Source organism: Stegostoma tigrinum, chromosome 13 (genome assembly GCF_030684315.1).
Source record: "Stegostoma tigrinum isolate sSteTig4 chromosome 13, sSteTig4.hap1, whole genome shotgun sequence".
In the NCBI taxonomy this organism is placed as follows: Eukaryota; Metazoa; Chordata; class Chondrichthyes; order Orectolobiformes; family Stegostomatidae; genus Stegostoma; species Stegostoma tigrinum.
The window spans coordinates 25,980,233-25,999,440 of NC_081366.1; the positions used below are offsets into that span (position 1 = coordinate 25,980,233).

General features: G+C 38.4%; 1 protein-coding gene across 11 annotated transcripts in view; it reads left to right on the forward strand.

The window, feature by feature from the left end:
• The window catches only part of LOC125458562 (sorbin and SH3 domain-containing protein 2-like), a 99,521-nt gene extending 82,622 nt beyond the window's left edge, over nt 1-16,899 (forward strand). For all 11 annotated transcript variants that reach the window (XM_059650619.1, XM_048543952.2, XM_048543959.2 and 8 more), the window contains 3 exons: nt 6,321-6,370; nt 12,192-12,298; nt 14,376-16,899. In XM_059650619.1, the coding sequence (XP_059506602.1) occupies nt 6,321-6,370; nt 12,192-12,298; nt 14,376-14,443 (225 nt within the window). In that variant the 3' untranslated portion in view covers nt 14,444-16,899. The remainder of the gene's footprint in view (nt 1-6,320; nt 6,371-12,191; nt 12,299-14,375) is intronic.
• Nucleotides 16,900-19,208: the final 2,309 nt, after the last annotated feature.

Here is a 19,208-nt window from a genome sequence, read left to right on the forward strand (position 1 = left end):
TTTTGAAGCCTGACAATAATCTAACAATAGTACTGAAGAATATTACTCCAGAAATAACTGTACCCTTGGTCAAGCTGTTTCAGTACAGCTACAATACTGGCTTCTGCCCAATAATGTCAAAAATTGTCCAGGCATGTTCTCTCCAAAAAAAAGCATAACTCTAGCCCATCAATTCCCAACCGATCAGCCTTCTCTTGATTATCAGCAATGTGGTGGTAGCTATTGTTGAGTTGCACTTGCTCAGCAATAACCTGCTCGTTGAAGCTCAGTTTGAGTTCCACAAGAGACACTCAGCTCCTGAAACCATTACAGCCTTGCTCCACACACAGTCATAAGAACTGAGCTCCAGAGGTGAGCTGAAAGTGGCTGCTCTTAACATCAAGGGAACACTAGACCAAGTAAGGCATCGAAGACCCCTAGTAAAGCTGGAGTCAACGGAAACCAGAGGGAAAATTCTGCACTTATTGGAGTCATATTTAGCATTAAGGAGCGTGATTGTGATGGCTAGAGAACAATGATCTCAGTCTCAGGACATTGGTGTGAAGTTTCTCACCGTAATGTCCAAAATAAAATTATACTCAAATTTTTCAGTAACGCAAGGGCATTATAATGTTAGAATGGGGATATTTGATGGTGGTTGCATCACGTTCAAAACCAATCACAACACCTCTGATTTTGAAACAGACTGAAGTAACATTCACACTACACAAACATCAGTCTATGACTGTCTCCAACAAGAGAATCTGCCTGCCCGTCTTTGACATTCCATGACATTATCATCACTGACTAGCTCATTAACAACATCCTCAAGAGTTACTATTGGCTAAATTCTGAACTGGACCAGTAAGGCTACAGCTACAATAGTGGGTCAGTGACTTGAAATTCTGAAGTGAGTGATTCACCTCCTGCCTCTCCTCGACCTGTTCACCACCTGTAGGACACAAGCCAGGAGTGTGATGGAATATTCTCCACTTAGCTGGATGAGCGTAGCTCCAACTACATTGAGGGAGCTCCATGCCATCCAAGTCAAAAATGCTTCATTGATTGGCAAACGTTAGCTAAAATCAATGTTCATTCCTTCCACTGCCGACACACCCTAGCACTATTGTGTCATGTATACAAGATGCACTGCAGCAACTCACTATGGCTCCTTTGATGGGCATTTAAAACCCTACCAACAAGAAAGAAAAGGTCAGCACACCCATGGGAACACCAGGACCTACAAATTACCCTCCAAGACATACCCTATCTTAGGAATATTGATGTTCCTTTACTCTTGAGATATTGAAATCATGAAAATCTCTTTCCAGCAGCAATAAAGATGTATCTTCACCAAATGGACTGCCCCAGTTCAAGAAGAGAAATGAGGGATGTGTAACAAATCCTTTACTTCATCACATTCATGTGTACCTCCTATCCTGTCAACTGTTTCATTTCCCTTCCACGGCTCTCAGAGCTCTCTTTATTCAAGCCACTGTCCCAGACATAGGCTGGATGTGAGTTGACCAGGTCTGTCCCCTGTAGAGAGATGATAGGAACTGCAGTTGCTGGAGTATCCGAGATAACTAAGTGTGAAGCTGGATGAACACAGCAGGCCAAGCAGCATCTTAGGAGCAGGAAAGCTGATGATTCGGGCCTAGAATCTTCATTAGAAGTGGGGGATGGGGAGAGGGTTCTGAAATAAATAGGGAGAGAGGGAGGCGGACCGAAGATGGATAGAGGAGAAGATAGATGGAGAGGAGTTGCGGTGGGAGAGAGATCCCCTGAGGTTTGTCCAGAGGGAGGCGGGTGGCTTCTTCAGGTTAGGCATCCTTCTCAGTGAGGTTAAAATTGGATCAGAGATAATAGGAACTGCAGATGCTAGAGAATCTGTGATAACAAGATGTGGAGCTGGATGAACACACATAGCAGGTGTAGGCCTGAAACGTCAGCTTCCCTGCTCCTAAGATGCTGCTTGGACTGCTGTGTTCATCCAGCTCCACATCTTGTTATCTCTGGCCCCTGGAGACATGACTTATGTGTGAGTGACTGTCATCCAATCATATAGCTAGCTTGGAATAAGGCCTTCCTCTCACAAGGAAAACCATCCAGTCATTACAAATGTGATCAATATGTGTAGGTAGATGGAAGTTAATATTTAATTCCCATGGACTTTTCAATGAGTCTCATTGGGCTTATGCATTATCATTCTTTTCACTGGCAGTTTGGAACACTTCTTCCTCCTTAACTGGCAAATACTGTCTGTTTTTATCTTTGGAATCAGTTAGCTAGGTGACTAGAGTGTGGTGCAGATTAAAGCCGACAAGGTAGTTTCAGTCCAAGTATCAGCTGTGGTAATTGTTAAACGCCTCCCTTCTCAATTTACCCAATGCTTATGGAGGAGCTACCCTTAAATGATACAGGCCTAATCATTTCTCTGATTGAGAGGGATGCCTACGATCTCTTGTGGACCGTTGCTCCTTATAGAAGTACATTCTTCTATAATTTGAAATAATTTGATGATACTATGGATTTAAGAGCTGTGTTGTGTCCTTTTTTAAGAGAGGTTTTAAGATAGAGGCACTGAGCAGTCTCTACAGAGCCACTAGTGTAAATAATTTGTGAGGCCTTTAGGGTTTTGGTTTTAAGTTAGAACAATAGAAGCACCTGAATGGGCGTGGTCAAGCTTTCACAGAACCAGGATTTTTAGTTCTAGTTTTCAGTTGCTGTTGGGGTCTTGAAGAAGTGGAAACTGTTTTTACATCTCTCAGTTACAAGTAAAAGCTGGGATTCTCTTCCTGCTGCTGGAATTGCATACAAGACAATCTATTTTTCTGAATTTGCCTTCTGTCAAGCAGGTGTTTACGGTATGTTACTATTTTGGAATAGTGACTGTTTAGTAGTAAAATAATCTATTATTCTGCTATGTTTTCCAATACAGTTGCAGCTATGCTGATTTTTTTAAAAAAAATTATTGCATTTTAACGATAGAGTATGAATGAAATGTGTTTTGCTTCAAATCTGGTAGTTTGATCAATTGAATTGCATCTGAAATGAATTGCCTGGCGCTTGCCTTTAAAAGAAGAGGAGCTCAGGGTCTAGGCTATCTACTTAATATATTTGAGGTGGCCTGGTCTGGCCCATAACATAATTCTCATTCTTATGGTGGTTTATGAATTGTGGTATATTATAGTCAGTACACAGTTAAAGCTTTAATGATGAGCTTATGTCTAAAAATCACATAAAACTGAACTATTCCCTATACAAGTTCAAGCAAAATAAAGTTGACATGTGCTGTTCTTGCAGCCCGATCATGATTAACACAGATGTATGCCAAGAAAAGTTATGCTTGAATTGTGTGAGATTATTATAAACTGCAGATAAAGCTAAGACAGTCAGTAAATCTTTGTACCACACAGACAGTTGAATAAGTAATTCAGCTATTTAATCAAAGAAAAAAATCATGAGCCATAAATATATTTTCAACCCAGTTGTGGTTATAACCATGAAAACCATTGCTAACTCTCAGTGAACTGGTTATGTTTTGTGTGCTGAGAGAAGCAAGAGCTTATTTTTACAAACAAGATGCCATTACATCATTCATGAAGCTATCATAGCATCATCCGTCTCACATTCCCTTGATTAAAGTGTATTGTGTTTTAGCTTCATGGGTGGCAGCAACTTTACACTTTGTACTATCAGCCGTTTTGACCATAAGGCCACTGTAGGCCAGTCTTGTTTTAATTTTCTTCATCAAAGATCACTACACTTTTAATAGGTAGAAAACTTTTTTTTCCACAAATAATTTAGTAAAGATACACTGTGGGCTACAACATTGGATTCTCCTTTGCCTGTTTTAGAGGTGGCTTGAAAATCACCATTCAACACCATCTGCCATATTGATTAGGAGTTGTCAGTATGTGTCTGAAGTCTGCTCCTCAAACTGATACTAGACTCATTGTACATGCAAATTGAGGGTGCAAAGCCTCTTTTAGGCCCTTATGTCAAAATTGGATTAGATTCCGAAATAGGACACATCAAACTGGAATCCTCTGCCTACCATTATTCCCAACTGTAATACCATTAGAGTGGAATTTGACATTATCTCATGTGAAGCAAGATAATCATTTTAACTTGCGGCTATCTTTGATGAACTATGAGAATTCCAGCAAAGATGTTCAATTAAATCTGTAATTAAGAACACATAACACCGAAAAGAACTCAACAGATCAAACAAAATTTGTGAACTGGAAATGGAGTTATCACTTCACATTGGCCTTTGTCAGAATTAGGCTGAGTGAGGGGAAGATAGAAATTGATGTTATGCCAATGCCACAGCAGAGTTTTTAATGAAAAGATCTGGAGATGTTAAGAGACTAAGGCGTGGTAGAGGTATATGGAGTGTTTTGGAGATGGGTAAAAGATTTTGCTGTGTTAGGGAAAGTCTCTGCACCAAAGAAGTGGATGCAAAAGCAGAGTCAATGAAAGAAGGTCTCAATATCCTGACAAATGTGAAATTTTTTGAGGTCGACATAAAGATAGAGCCTTTGCTGAGGAGAGATAATCCAAAGTCAGAGAGGGGAAGGTCAGAAGGTTCTATGAATACTTGAAAAGAGAAAGATATTCAAGGAGATGGGCTCTGAGGGAAGTGAAGTAGAAGACATACAAAGGGGTGTTAGTATCTGTGACTTGTTGAATCCTGCAATCTTTCACATCTAAAAGGAAAAGGAATATTAAAGCTCCACATGAGATGATGGATGAAATGAAACTAAAGGCTCAGACAGTTTTGAAATTAAGTGAGTCAGTGCCATTTACGAGAGATGTCAAGAGTATGCACTGGGCAATACACAGCATTAAGATTTGAGAATGTAGCAAGAACAGCAAAGTGAGGAATTCTACATGTCTGGAAGATGTTTGTAATCATGGGTGGCTGTGAAGGGTGGAAATATAGTTGGATCCACATGGAACAGGTGGAGATAGGGACAAATGCTAAGGAAGTGGATGTGGATGTAAAGGCTTTCTTTAAAGATACTTGATCAAATACGAGATTGGAAGTAGAAAGTAACCAAGATGATCAAGATAGAAGGTAGGGTCGCACAGTGGCTCAGTGGTTAGCCTCACAGCACCAGGGATCTGGGCTCGATTCTAGCCTTGGACAATTGTCTATGTGGAGTTTGCACATTCTCCCCACTGTCTACGAGGGTTTCTTCTGCGTGCTGTGGTTGCTTCCCACAGTCCAAAGATGTGCAGGCTAGGTGGATTGACCATGCTAAATTGTCCACAGTATTCCAGGGATGCGCAGGTTAGGTGTATTAGCAATGTGAAATGTGGGGTTACAAGGATAGTGTTGGGTGTGTGCTCTTCAAAGGATCAGTGTGGACTCGATTGACCCAATGGCCTGCTTCCATGCTGTAGGAATTCTATGATTCTAGTAGAGACACACTGAATTCCAACTGGTGAGGAGAGAAGAACTTCAAGGTGGCATTCCTGAAAGAATGGTGCCAATAAATTGTGCACTAATTCAAAATCAACATACCACAGGTATTGGAAAACTAAAATAATAACTCTAAATGGGAAAAGGATGTAGAAGGCCAAGAAGCATTGAGGAGAAAGAAAAGAATTATCATTGACCTGCAATGTTTTTTGTCCACCGACGCTGCCTGCCATATTAAATGTTTCCAGCCTTTTCTACTCTTTATTTCAGATTTCCAGCAAGTACATTATTTTGCTTCAGTACCAATAAATATGTGAATGATTTCTATTATTCGTGTTAGGATCACTAGAATGTGCTTTCCTTTTGAAGAGGAATGAAATTTTCCAGCTCTGCAGAAGAGACAAGTGGCTGGACTTTATTCTTCGGGTCATAGCTCATCACAACTTAACAGACTAGGAAACATGGCTCCACTTGGGACTCAGAGCAAACACATAAAATAGAATATCCTGAGATGTTAAAGAAGGGTGTAGATTTTGGTTAGTCAAAAGTCAATAATACACAGGTCACTCGACCTAAACTGGTGGCATATAATCTCTTTGAAATTATTTCTTTGAAAGTTCTTTGACAGAGAATTTGAAATATTCATGAGGTTCCTACAAACTATTAAATTTCACACTTCGATCTCAAGAAATTATGAAAAAACCCTTCAACTCACTGGCATTTACTCTATTGGCTCTCATAATAACGCAGACAACTTAAGAGTGCAATCTCATTGAAATATGTTTTCAAAGTAAATTAATAAAATGCAGATATGATATTTTTTCTTCAGATAGGTGTGATGGTTCATTAAATCAGTCCTCATCTGCCGGTCCAAGACATTAAAGGATCTTATGTTTTTTTTCTGCAGCTTCAGCAAAAGAGCATGAATAATGACAGTATTAAATCTGGTGAAGAAATGTGAGTACTTAATTTCCTCAGGAAATCACATACAATGCATGAAACACACTGAATGATCTGCATGAACACCTAATTAATTTTACCTCAGGAATTGTTAAGAGCATTGGTGCTTAACAAAAAATGTGACATTATTTCATGTTTCAAATACTGACATGTAGGTAACGGGCAAGAAATTTGATAATCTCCTAATCTTATTTGATGCTAAACAGCTGGATACGATTAGAAAGCATAGCATACTGACCAGGTCATAATGTGCCTTTTCTGACAGAAGTTGGAAACATTTCTCTTATCTGTGTATCAATGCTGTCCTCCTTGGTTTAGATGATAACATCAACCAGTCTGTAAATATCTTGGCAACTGTTGGTAGAAAACATAGTAGGAAAAATAGCCTCACTCTGAACGGCGGAGCAGAGTGAGTATTAAACATCAAGGAGTATAGTTTTTAACAAATTCTAATGCATCATCCACCAAGGGAGGGTGCTGACTGGTGATTTATTTTTTAAAAAGCCTTCCAAAACATTTTTTTGTTCATTTTGGTAAGTTTGTTTAGTTTTTTATAAAATTAGTTTTGGCTGGTATTTTTGATTGTGTGGAATACACATCTGTAATGAATGAAAACTCGTGAATGGTCCTCATATCATGAGAACTTAGACAAATGGAGATGCAGGAAGTATCGACATCTGGAGGTACTTGAGCTCAGGATTCTGACAGCCGCCATCACTTTGCAGTATCCATGAGGTTGAAGGCTGTGTGAATAAGAAGTCACTGGATGTGCTAACACTAAACTTAAGAGTTTGCACGTAGAGTAAAAATGAACGACACTAGGCAGTCAAAGAGGCCCAGGCTCTTAATGTAACGACTCCCTGACAGCATCCTGCTCTAATTAATAACACTGTTGAGAATAATGCTTCTTTTTGGGAGAACGCACACAGCCAATATCACAATATTACTGCTGACTCAACTGGAAAACAGCAGGAGGAAGATGAGAAAATTAACACCAAAAAGGAATGCTATAGTTCGGGTAACAAATAAGCAATTCTGTGGTGACAGACATAAATCCAGTATTACACGTTGCCCTGTGGTTCCTGGATCAAATGTTTTATTGAATGCTTGCAGATCACTCTGAAGAGAGGATGGGGTAACTAGCTAGAAATTATGGTTGATGTTGCTGCAAGCTATATATGTAGAAAGAGGGATGTGACCTTTCAGGCAGAAAATAGGATCTGCACAAGAAACTAGCAAAGGGTCTGAGAAGGTAGTAAACTCAATGTTACTTTCTGTGCTACATACTAAAAAGTACAAAAGAGAAGTGTCAAGAAGATGAATGCATAGCTGAAGTAGGAAGAAGGGCTTCAGATTCCTTGGGCATGGGGAATCATTCGAGGAAAGGTGGAACCTATACAGGACGGATGGCTTACATCGACATTGAACTGGTATCAATGCCCTTGCAAGCTGTCTTTAAGTTGCCATTGTGGAGGTTTTAACCCATCATGAGGACCACAATAGTTAGCAATAGTAAAGCATTGGATAAAATAAGACAGAACACAACAAGACCTAAGACCTAAACTGGGTTTCCTATGAATGTATGTGATTGCATGTTATACTATATTTGATCGGCGAGCTGCAGCTTCATATATTTTCCCTGGAAATATGATATCATGATGTCAATAGATATCTAGCTCAAAGTAAACAGAAGACCTAGGTACAAAATCCTTCTAGATATAAACTACCAAGAAGTATAAGAAAGAAAAGAAAGAGGTGCAGTAGCAGTGTTAAATAAGGAATATAATTTATTGTTGGAAAGATAGGATTTCCTAAGGACTTAAGGGAAGAATTTATTTGGTGAGAGCTGAGAAACAATGGAGACCTTTACACTAAAGGTGCATTCTATAGACTAACAAATAATGATGACCGACAGTCAGAGAGCACATATGGTCTATGCATGATATAATAATGAGCTATTTTCATTACCTACCAGAATGGTCAACTAAAGTAGGAACGTTTGTCCAAACAGTGTGGATTATTGTAAAAATGTAGGGATGTCAGACTAACTGAATAGTTCTTTCAAAATATTATCACAGATACCATGGATCAAATAGTCATCTTCCTATATAAAGCCATATTTAACAAGCCTAAATCAGTCTGAAGAAGAATCTAGGCCCAAAATATCAGCCTTCCTGCTCCTCTGATGCTGCTTGGCCTGCTGTGTTCATCCAGCTCGACACCTTGTATAGCTTAAACCAGTCAACTTGGTCCTTCTTACAAACTGAGAGAGGAACCAGGTACACTATCAGTTTTATTGTATTATGTCTATTTGAAAAGTGAAATTCACTGACATGATCATCATAAAAGCAAATTACTTTACCAATAAATATAGTTAGATCTCTTTTTTAAATTTTTTTCCAACCATTTTGTATATCAAAATCTATTTATGTATGGAATTCTAAATATCTTGCAATGTCTCCTCACTTGAAGGAGTCAGTAAAATTGTCAATGTAGTAAATTATCATTAATGGGAAAATAATCATAAAGACTGGAATGCGCCAGAACTGACTGTGGTTGTTAATTCAGATATGTTCCAAGTCTAGCCATATTACTTTTCCATGCCTATACTCCCAAATGAATCATCAGCACTATCTAACTCTCAAGTTGTTGCTAAGAAAGCAGACTGTCACCACAAAGAAATGCTTGACAAACCTGTATTTATTCAGACAGGGAAATAAGCCAGAAATGCGTCATTGTAATTCTGATGATTTCATGCATAAGTAATGTGATCATGAAGTCTGTTTCACACACATGATATGGCAAATCATTTTCATCAAAACACTGCATGTTGAACATTTCTTGCAATTTCTTTTTATGGCACCCTCATTAAAACCATCACAGCTTGTAAAAAATGAGTTTAACTCTGTGTCCTCACACAGCTAGTAGCTGATTCCAGTAGTAATTGTGCCAAGATACGGAGAAGACAAGGCAAGAAGGAAAATTTTGAAGGAAGGGAGAGGTACTCATGCCAGAGAAGAGATGACCTTGGTAGGCCACTTCCCTGCTCTTCAGGCCAAGAAAATTACATTTATGAGTTGAGGAGAAATGAATGTAGCAAGGCCTAATTTAATAAATCAAAATGATTAAAACAATATCTATACAAAATCGGGCAGCATTATAGACAGTGTTGATGACAGCATAAAATTACAGCAGGATAGTGTTAGATTGGGTGAATGGCAGAGTGGGGGCTGATAGATTTTGATATAAGCAAGTGTGACGTTATCCATTTCTGACCAAAAAACTATAAGTCAGGGTATTTTTTAGAAGACACAAAGTTAAAAATAATGGAAGTCCATTGAGATTTGGGAGTTCACACGCATTATCCTTTAAAATACCAAGAACAGGTGTGAAGATAGTCAAGGAGGCTAATGGAAGTCTGGCCTTCCAATGTGAAGAGCTGGAATATAAGCTTGCAGGTGTTACATGCAGCTGAACAAAACCCTAGATAGACTCCACTTGGAGTTCTGTGAGTAGATCTGGGGACCACGCCTTAGGAAGGATATTTTGGCCTTGAAGGCAGTTCAATACAGGTTTACAAAGAAGATACTTAGATTTCAGAAGTTATGTTATGAGGATAGATTAAACAAATCAGGGACAGTGGGAACTGCCGTTACTGGAGTCTGAGATTACAAGATGTGGAGTTGGATGAACACAGCAGGCCAGGCAGCATGAGAGGAGCAGGAAAGCTGATGTTTTGGGTCTGGGCCTTTCATAAAACTTTCTGGCCTGAAACACCAGCTTTCTTGCTCATCTGATGCTGCCTGCCCTACTGTGTTCATCCAGCTCTACACCTTGTTATCTTAAACAAATCAGACCTTTATTCTCTTGAATCTAGAAGATTAAGGCCTAATCTAACTGACTTCTTTGGGGCAGAGCTTTGAACATGAAAAGACAGGGAAGATAACAGTTATTTTCACTGGTGAAGATTCTAAAACCGACAGCATACTCTAAGAATGAGGCTGAGGCCATTCAAGAGACATGTTAGCAATTTCTTCTACACATAAAGAAGACTGGAGGTTTGGAATTGGAGATAATAGGAACTGCAGATGCTGGAGAACCCGAGATAACAAAGTGTGGAGCTGGATGAACACAGCAGGCCAAGAAGCATCTTTGGAGCAAGAAAGCTGATGTTTCGGGCCTAGATCCTTCATCAGAGGTTTGGAATTCTCATCTTCAAATGGTGGTCAATGCTAATTCAATTGTTAAATTTAAATCTGAGATGGACACTTTTCAGAGCAGGCTTCCTTTAACTGGATTTCCTATTCCTCCATAGGAAGGGCCGACAACTTCAACACAGCTGAAGTTTTGCATGATCCCAATGCATTTTGACTATGCAATTTCACTTTAGTTAGTTTTTTCAAGACAACAACCTGCCATGCTTGGCAAACATATTTTGCAGTTAGGATTTTCATGTCCTGGCCTCCTCATAGGCACACAAGATATCTGCATTCTTTAGAATTTTGTAACCAAATTTGTCAACCTGTTTGTAACTTCATAAAAACAAATCTATGTATATTCAAAATACAATGTATAGTGTATTATTAGGAACTGTGTAAAATGCAATGCACATTGTGCTGAAATAGTAAGAAATATGATTGAGGGATGATTGAGAATGCCTGTGGTTTCAACAGTATAAGGCCTAGGCATGTTGTACTATAGTGTATGGTCATCCTACTATACATGCCAACATTTCAGTGCCCACTCTGAAACTAGATTAACCAATATATGGAAGCTTAACAACTGCTAAGGTTCATGTTTGACTAATTTCTCAAGTTTATGTAATTACTTGTCTTGCTACAGTGTGAAAGATTCTGAATTTAAGCTTAAAAGTTCATCACATGGGAAAATTAGAGGGAAGGCATTAGCATGTCTCATCAGGAAAGGATGGATAATAGGAGAATATGTAACATAAAAGGGGATTCAAGTGTTTGGATAGTGCAGTTTATATTTGCAGTTTAGGAAATGTAGCAGGCATTTGGTGCACAATAAATTCCCAGTCGTACAATGTCATAATGGCCTGATATTCTTTTTTACGTTGTTGATTGGCCAAGGACACCAGGATAAAACATTTCCTTTTTTTCAAAATAATGCGACAGAATCTTACATTTACCTGAAAGGGCAACCAGCCCCTGAGCCTATCATCTGATTTAAAGATGGTACCTTAAATAACAAAGCACTTTCTCAGCACTGAGTCTAATTCTGAAGTGGACTTGAACCTTCAACTTCTGACTCAAAGGCAAGAGTGCTGCCTGTTGCACAAGGTATGGTTCTGTAAGCATTAATGCTGTAGCTTCACTAAACTCCACCCAATCTGATGATGGTATACTGTCTTTGGGCAAAGAAGGAGTCAAGCACAAAGTCCTGATGGACTGGATCTGTGACTCCTGGTAATCTTCATAATTATTCCTAACAATCAATTTAACTCATACCTCACACTATCATGCACTAAACTGAATTATGTTGTGGGCCAGAAGAGTTCCTTCTATTAAGACTCAACAGTTGTTTATCATCACACATGGTGAATGATTCAGGTCCTTAGACCCAGAATAGAAAGGAGGATTGGTGGCAGCAGTCCATCCCAACCACAATATGTTGTTGGTACCACAACATACAGCACAACTAATTGAGCCTTTGATACCTTGCAAATGATATATACATTAAAATTGTTGCCACATTCCTCCAAAACATTATGACAAATGAAATAAGAATTTTATTTTGAAACCCCAATCTTCTGCAGTGCTAACACAAATGGTAAAAGCTGATGTTTTTATTACAGATATTTGGCTTTATATTCATTTGTTCCCAACAAGGAAGATGAACTGGAGCTCAAACAAGGAGACGTCATTAACGTTATCAGGAAATGTGGTGATGGTTGGTACTTCGGTAGGTTACTGCTAGATATGTCTCAATATAATAAACTTAGCCTGTTCGTCAGTGTGTTATTAAAAAGTAAAAATCAGAAGGTCTATCTCACTGCAGTGTGAATGATACAGTACAAGATAAAGTGAGTCTGAATGATATGATGTAGTTGATGCTTTTCATAAATGCTTAACACCCAGGGAGCTCTCCATTTAATCTCACTAAGTTTTCATTATTCTTCCAGTGCAATCTGAGTTTGCTTATGTACTCCCTACGCATCTACAACAATGAAAATGGATCATGCAGAGTATGGAAATATCAAAAATGGTCTAATAATTTCCTAAACTGAAGTATATTGTTCCACCAGAGTAATATGAAAATTAACCAGTGCTCCATAAATGCCAAAATAACACTTATGCATTAGGCCATATCTTGAATATCATGTTAGACAATACATATATTCTATCTATGCCTCCTCCTGTTTCTGTTCTCGTATTTAGCATATTGCCACAATTTGTGTGATGTTCACGAACGAAGGCCAGAAAATTTGTAAACCCATCTTTTCACCTCATCCTCAAAATGGTGACCATGATGCCTATCTGAATGTTCCTGATACTAACTGTTTTGGTTAGGTGTTAGTACACACACAGAGAACATATGCCAGAACTATACAGTTTGACCAATTACGATGGTAGTCATGTAATATTGAATTCATGCAGTGCTGCCATTTTGGAGTTTAGGGCCCCAACTAACACCTGGCCTTAAATAAAGCAAAATATTATGAATGATGGAAATCCAAAATAAAAATAGAAAGTATTGAAGGAACTCAACTGATCTGGCAACAACAGTGCAGAGAGAAATTAGGTTAATGTTTCAAGTACAGAACTTCAATCACAAGTCCCTAAATCGGAGTCATTCTGGACTTGAAACATTAACTCTATATCTTTCTCCACATATGCAGCCTTTATTTTCCTTAACCTATTCCTTTATTTCCTGACTGAAATCATTACGTATTTTTCACATTCGGTATTTGCAATTACATTGATTACAAATATACACCAATAATCTCATAATCATAAACTTTAATCATAATTATAGAATCTCTACAGTGTGGAAGCAGGCATTCAGCCCGTCAAGTCCACACTGACCTGAGCATCCCACCCAGACCCATGGCCTACACCATCCCCATATTTCCCACCCTAGACACAACGCGCAATTTAGCATGGCCAATCCATGTAAACTGTGGAAAGAAATCAGAGCACCCAGAAAAAATGCCTGCGTAGACAAAGGAAAAACATGCAAACTCTGCCAGGATACTCACCCGAGGCTGGAATTGAACCCAGCTCCCTAGCACTGAGAGGTAGTGGTGCTAACCTTGGGCCACAGTGCCAGTAAACCACCCTAGTTGGCAACATAGTTGACAGGATACAGATCTGCATGGGGAATCTGGCTGAAATTTATGACATGCTCAATAACTGAAGAGAAAAACTCAACTTAATTAACTATTAAATCAGTTGAGTTCCTGGAGGTATCACATTGAAAGCTAATATGAATAGAAATTAAGGGAATAAATTTGCAGCCCCTATTCTTTGCAATTGTCTGTCATAACATTTTAAGTCATGTAGCATTAATTGTGTTAAAAGTGTAATTATCTATCATTATGGTCATTCATTTAATATGAAATAAACACGGGGGTGGGACGCTTATCAATGTTGGCTTAAAGAAAGTCTTAAAATAGTTTTGTTTTGCTTTTACATGTAATTTTAATAGTCTCCCCATAAACAAGAATTATTTTTATAGAGTAGAGCATAGTTGGCTCAATGCTAAAACATCCCTGGTTATTAATTTTCGGTATTTTATAGCACACTTGGTTATGAGGGGAGATAAGAGCATGAATAGCCAATGAACTGTTGTGAAATGTTTTTGAATTATAGCTATCATTTCAACTTTTTTTAATTACAGTCACCACATTTATTCAGCAAACAATATTTGTTCAGTCGTGTTATTTGAAAAGTAACATGCATGCTTCACGGCATATTTAACCTTAAATAGAGAGTGCAATGTCTGAATTATTCATTGTATTGATGTCTATATTTTATAGGTACATCCAGAAGAACCAAGATGTTTGGCACTTTCCCAGGAAATTATGTGGAAAAATTGTGTTTATGACCAACTGAACTGATTCTCCAATGCAACCAAGATATTATTCTGGGTGAATTTGTGAACTGAATGAGTCAGGAAATGCACTGAAATGTAGATGCTGTCAGCAAAACGAAGTCCCAGTGGCAGATCTATTTGGCGCTGAATTACCTGGAAGGTTTTGGTGGAACTATGATGCAAATGTTTTTCCCTTCAAAGAAATCTGTGTATGTTTGATTTATGCTGTTCCTTATCTCAAATCATGGCTGTATGAAAGTTTTCATGTTACATTCAACACAATATCACTTCCCCCATTAACATTGTTCACTTCTGAGCAAAAAAACAGGAAACAGAAACTGTTACATTTTCCCAAGCTCTCCAGACATAAGCTTATATGCAAAATTTTAGGAACAGCAGGAACTGAAATCATTCCTTCCAATGATTGATTGTGATTTTTTTAGCAATTTATTTTTAAAAGTTATTTCTTCTTAATGAGACCTACAAAATATTTTCCATATAGAATCATACAACACAGAAGTAAAACCAGAAGGTGCTGGAAAATCTCAGCCGGTCTAGCAACATCTGTGAAGAAAAAGTCAGAGTTAACTTTTCGGGTCCAGTGACCTTTCCTCGTAAAAGAAGATGCCTTTTCGCCCATCGAGCCTGTGCCAATCTATGTATGCTAATCCCACTTTCCAGCACATGATTCATTGCTTTGAACGCTACCACATTTCATGGGATCATCCATGCATGTTTTAAAGGTTGTGAGGTTTTCCTCTTCTACCACTCTTCCAGGTGATTTCCACCAACCTTTGGGCAAAGTCATGCTTCCTCAAAATCCCTCCGAAACTCCTGTCTTTCACTCTAAAATTATTCCCTCTCATTTTTGACCCCTGTGGTAGCAGCTTTCTATCCAGCTTGTCCATGCTCCTCATAATAATGTACACCTCAATCAGGTGCTCCATCAGATCCCTCTACTCTAAAGAAAATAACCCAAGCTTATCCAGTCTCTCTCCATAGTTAAAATGCTCCACCCCAGGTGACATTCTGATGAATCTCCTCTGCATCTCATCCAATGCAATCACATCCTTCCTGTAATTTGGTGACCAGAAATTCACAGTATCCCAGCTGTTTTGTACAGCTCCAACATCACCTCACTACTGTTATAATCTAAAGCACACCTGATTAAGGCAAAAGTCCCACATGCCTTCTTAACTACCCTATTAACCTGTCCTTCAACCTTTATGGCTTTGTGGACAAGAACTTCAAATCCCTCTGTTTTTCTGCGCTTCTTCATGTCCTGCCTTTCACTGAGCACTCCATTGTCTTATTACAACTTCCAAAATGCATCACTTCATGATTTTCAAGAACGTCCTATCTCTGAATATATTTTTTAGAAATTCTATTTTCTTAAAAAAAGTGTTTAATGTGCAAAAGTGATAGTTTGGTATCTTTCAATTTCATTTTCATAGTAACATTAAAAATGAAGTGAAGAAGAAAGAAGGAAATTATTCTGTGATTTCCTCAGGCCCCGATCTTTTTTATTGATTCCATTTATATCATGTGGATTTTTACTCTATTTCATACCAATACATTTGAGGAAATTAAATTGAAATACCCTTAATATACCATTTCATACCTGCCCCTATCTGGGAAAACGAATACATCACCTGCTCCCACATGCTTCCTTGGAAATAATGTATTTATGTCACTGTTCCAAATAAATTTCTGACCTAGCAAAAACAAATTGCATTCACAGAGCTAACAAATCTTTTTAATTTTGTTTCACAATCCAACTCTCAAATAATAATAGTTTCTATTATACACCATTCATCTCATAGTTTTGTAAGAGTTGTGTGGATTAACTCATCTTTAAACATTGCATTTTCAACTATTGACTTGGATACTCATTCAAACAGACCCAGCTCAGGTTGCCAATACATGGAGATAGATTTGTTCCATAGATCTCCCCCTCAAGCTCTACTTCGTAAGGCTGTCTGACCTAAATATATTAGTGAACCTGTACTTTATTGATGAAGATGTCTTGTAATTACAATTTGTGGAGAGCACATCACTTACATTGATTGCAATTTCCTTGTCATTTGGTGTAATTTGTGTTAGGCAATGATGGGTGTAATTTATAACTAAAATTAGTTCCTTAATAAAAGACAGGAAAGTGAAAGTACATTGAGCGGATACAAATGATAGTCATCAATTTAGATCTGTGTGAATTTGTTCGTACATGCTCTGAATGTGCCATTTTTTTGACATAAATGTCTATATTTAGAAATATTTGAGAATGCCACAGTGAATAAAATGATGAATAACCAGTCATACACTTCCCTCCCTAGCAGCATTGTGGGTCAACCTACAAAAAATGGACTGGAGCATTCAAGAAGGCAGCTCACCGCCACCTTCCCGAGGGCAACTAGGGACAAACAATAAATTAGAACAAAGAATTGCAGATGCTGTAGATCTGAAACAAAAACAGAAATTGCTGAAAAAACTCAGCATGTGTGGTAGCATCAGCAGGGAGAAAGCAGAGTTTTCACTTCGAGCCCAGTGACTCTGATGAAGAAATTCTCTGAACTCGAAATGTTAACTCTGCTTTCTACCCACTGATGCTGCCACATCTGTTGAGTTTCTCCAGCAATTTCTGTTTTTGTGACAGATCTCCAGCATCTGTGGCAAATTAATTTCTATAAGACGGTAAATTTCAAATCAACATTAAGATTCAATAAAAGGGATTATAGCTCAGTGTCATACTTTGTTCAGAGGGAAGAAGAAAACTCTCCTTGTGTGAGCTGTCATTTTTACCTCAAAAATCCATTCAGCCGCAATCTCCAAAAAAAAACAAAAATCGCTGTTGTAATTTCTTTTCTGGAATTGCTTGAACGTCAGGGTTTAGACTGACAATGCTGTTAAAAAATATTACTCCCTCATCAGATTCCAGGGGATTAAAGTATCTATAATGCCAGTACAAAGGCAAATGTTAAGCATCAAGGGAACTGGTTTATTTGCAGCCAGTGCATTTCCATATACAGGCATTCTTCATTGCTTGTTCCAGAATTTTTCATACACTTCACAGGAACACCATCTGGAGTAACAGACATCTCTTCCTCAATGCCAACAGTGCAGTGCTCAATGTGGATTGTAACCTTGTCATCATGTTACTTTTGTTCTTTTATTGGTATGGGAAAATATGTCAGCCAATTCATGCACAGCTTGGTAAATTTAAGCATGCTATAATGCAGAAAGTTTGAATACGTTGAAATCATCAAAAGTGGAAAAATTTACTTTCTCAATTTCTCTTTAACTCATAAAAATTCAAAGTTACCATTGGCTTGTTGTAGAAATCTTTAACGTTACTTGTATATGTATTGCAGATCAAGAAAAACAACTATATCAACTAATCTAAGATAACCAAGTGTGGAGCTGGATGAACACAGCAGGCCAAGCAGCATTTCAGGAGCACAAAAGCTGATGTTTCAGGCCTAGACCCTTCATCAGAGAAGATCTAGGGTCTAGGCCCGAAACGGCAGCTTTTGTGCTCCTGAGATGCTGCTTGACCTGCTGTGTTCATCCAGCTCCACACTTTGTTATCTTGGATTCTCCAGCATCTGCAGTTCCCATTATCACTGATATCAACAAATCTATTTTTCTTATTTATTCATGGGACGAAGACAGCATTTATTGCCCATCCAAGTTTCCCGAGGAGAATGTGGAAATGAGCTATCTACTTGAAGTACTGCAGTTCTGGTGTTGTAGGTACACATACAGCGATACTTGGAAGCAAATTTTGGAATTTGGACACAGTGACAATGAAAGAACAGTGATATCATTCCTAGTTAGAATGTTGAGCAACTTAAAGGGGTACTTAAAGCTGGTAGTGTTCCTGTTCATCTCCAGCCATTGTCCTTCTAAAGTGTTTGCTGTCATGGTTCTGAAAGGCAATGTCTAAGGAGGTTGGGTTAGTTGTTGTAGTATATCTTGTCATTGGTACACACTGCTGTGCATTTTAATGGTAAGTAAAGTGAATGTTGAAGGTGGTGGAACAGGTTCCAATCAAGCAGGCTGCTTGGTCCGAGAAGGTGCCAAGCTTCTTGTGTCTTGTTGGAGCTGCATCCATCCAGTCAAGTGGAGAGTATTCCACTACACTCTTGACTCATGCTTTGTAGATGGTGGATCAGCACTATAGACTCAGGTGTTTTGACAGCAGCTGATGTTATTAATGGACAAGTCAGATCCCAGTCTGAAATTTGACTTGATGTATCAAGCTTTGTTTTGTTTTCATCTAACAGCCTAACAAATTCCTGATTCTTCTCATGTAAATAAATTAAAGTTCTGAAAAGTCTATTATGCCCACTTGTAAAGCTCTCTTAATGCAAAAAATAAACTCCACTTAGCACATGAGGAACTCCACCTGTCATACTGTGTTTTTAAAAAATCATTACTCCAGAAATAGTGACAAGTTACACTTTAACATTTGCATGCCCACAGACCAAACTCCACATCTAACTACATCCAACACAAGCTCAAATAACGGAGTAGATTTCTCACTGCACACTAACAAGGCAATTCAACTGAACTCACAACCAGAGGTCTGGGAGCAAAATGAAGAGTGATTCAGCGTAACACTGTACCATGGGTGGCATGGTAGCTCAGTGGTTAGCACTGCTGCCTCACAGTGCCAGGGATCTGGGTTTGATTCAACCCTCAGGCAACTGTCAGTTTGAAGTTTGCACATTCTCTCTGGGTCTAAGTGAATTTCCTTTGTGTGCACCAGTTTCCAGCC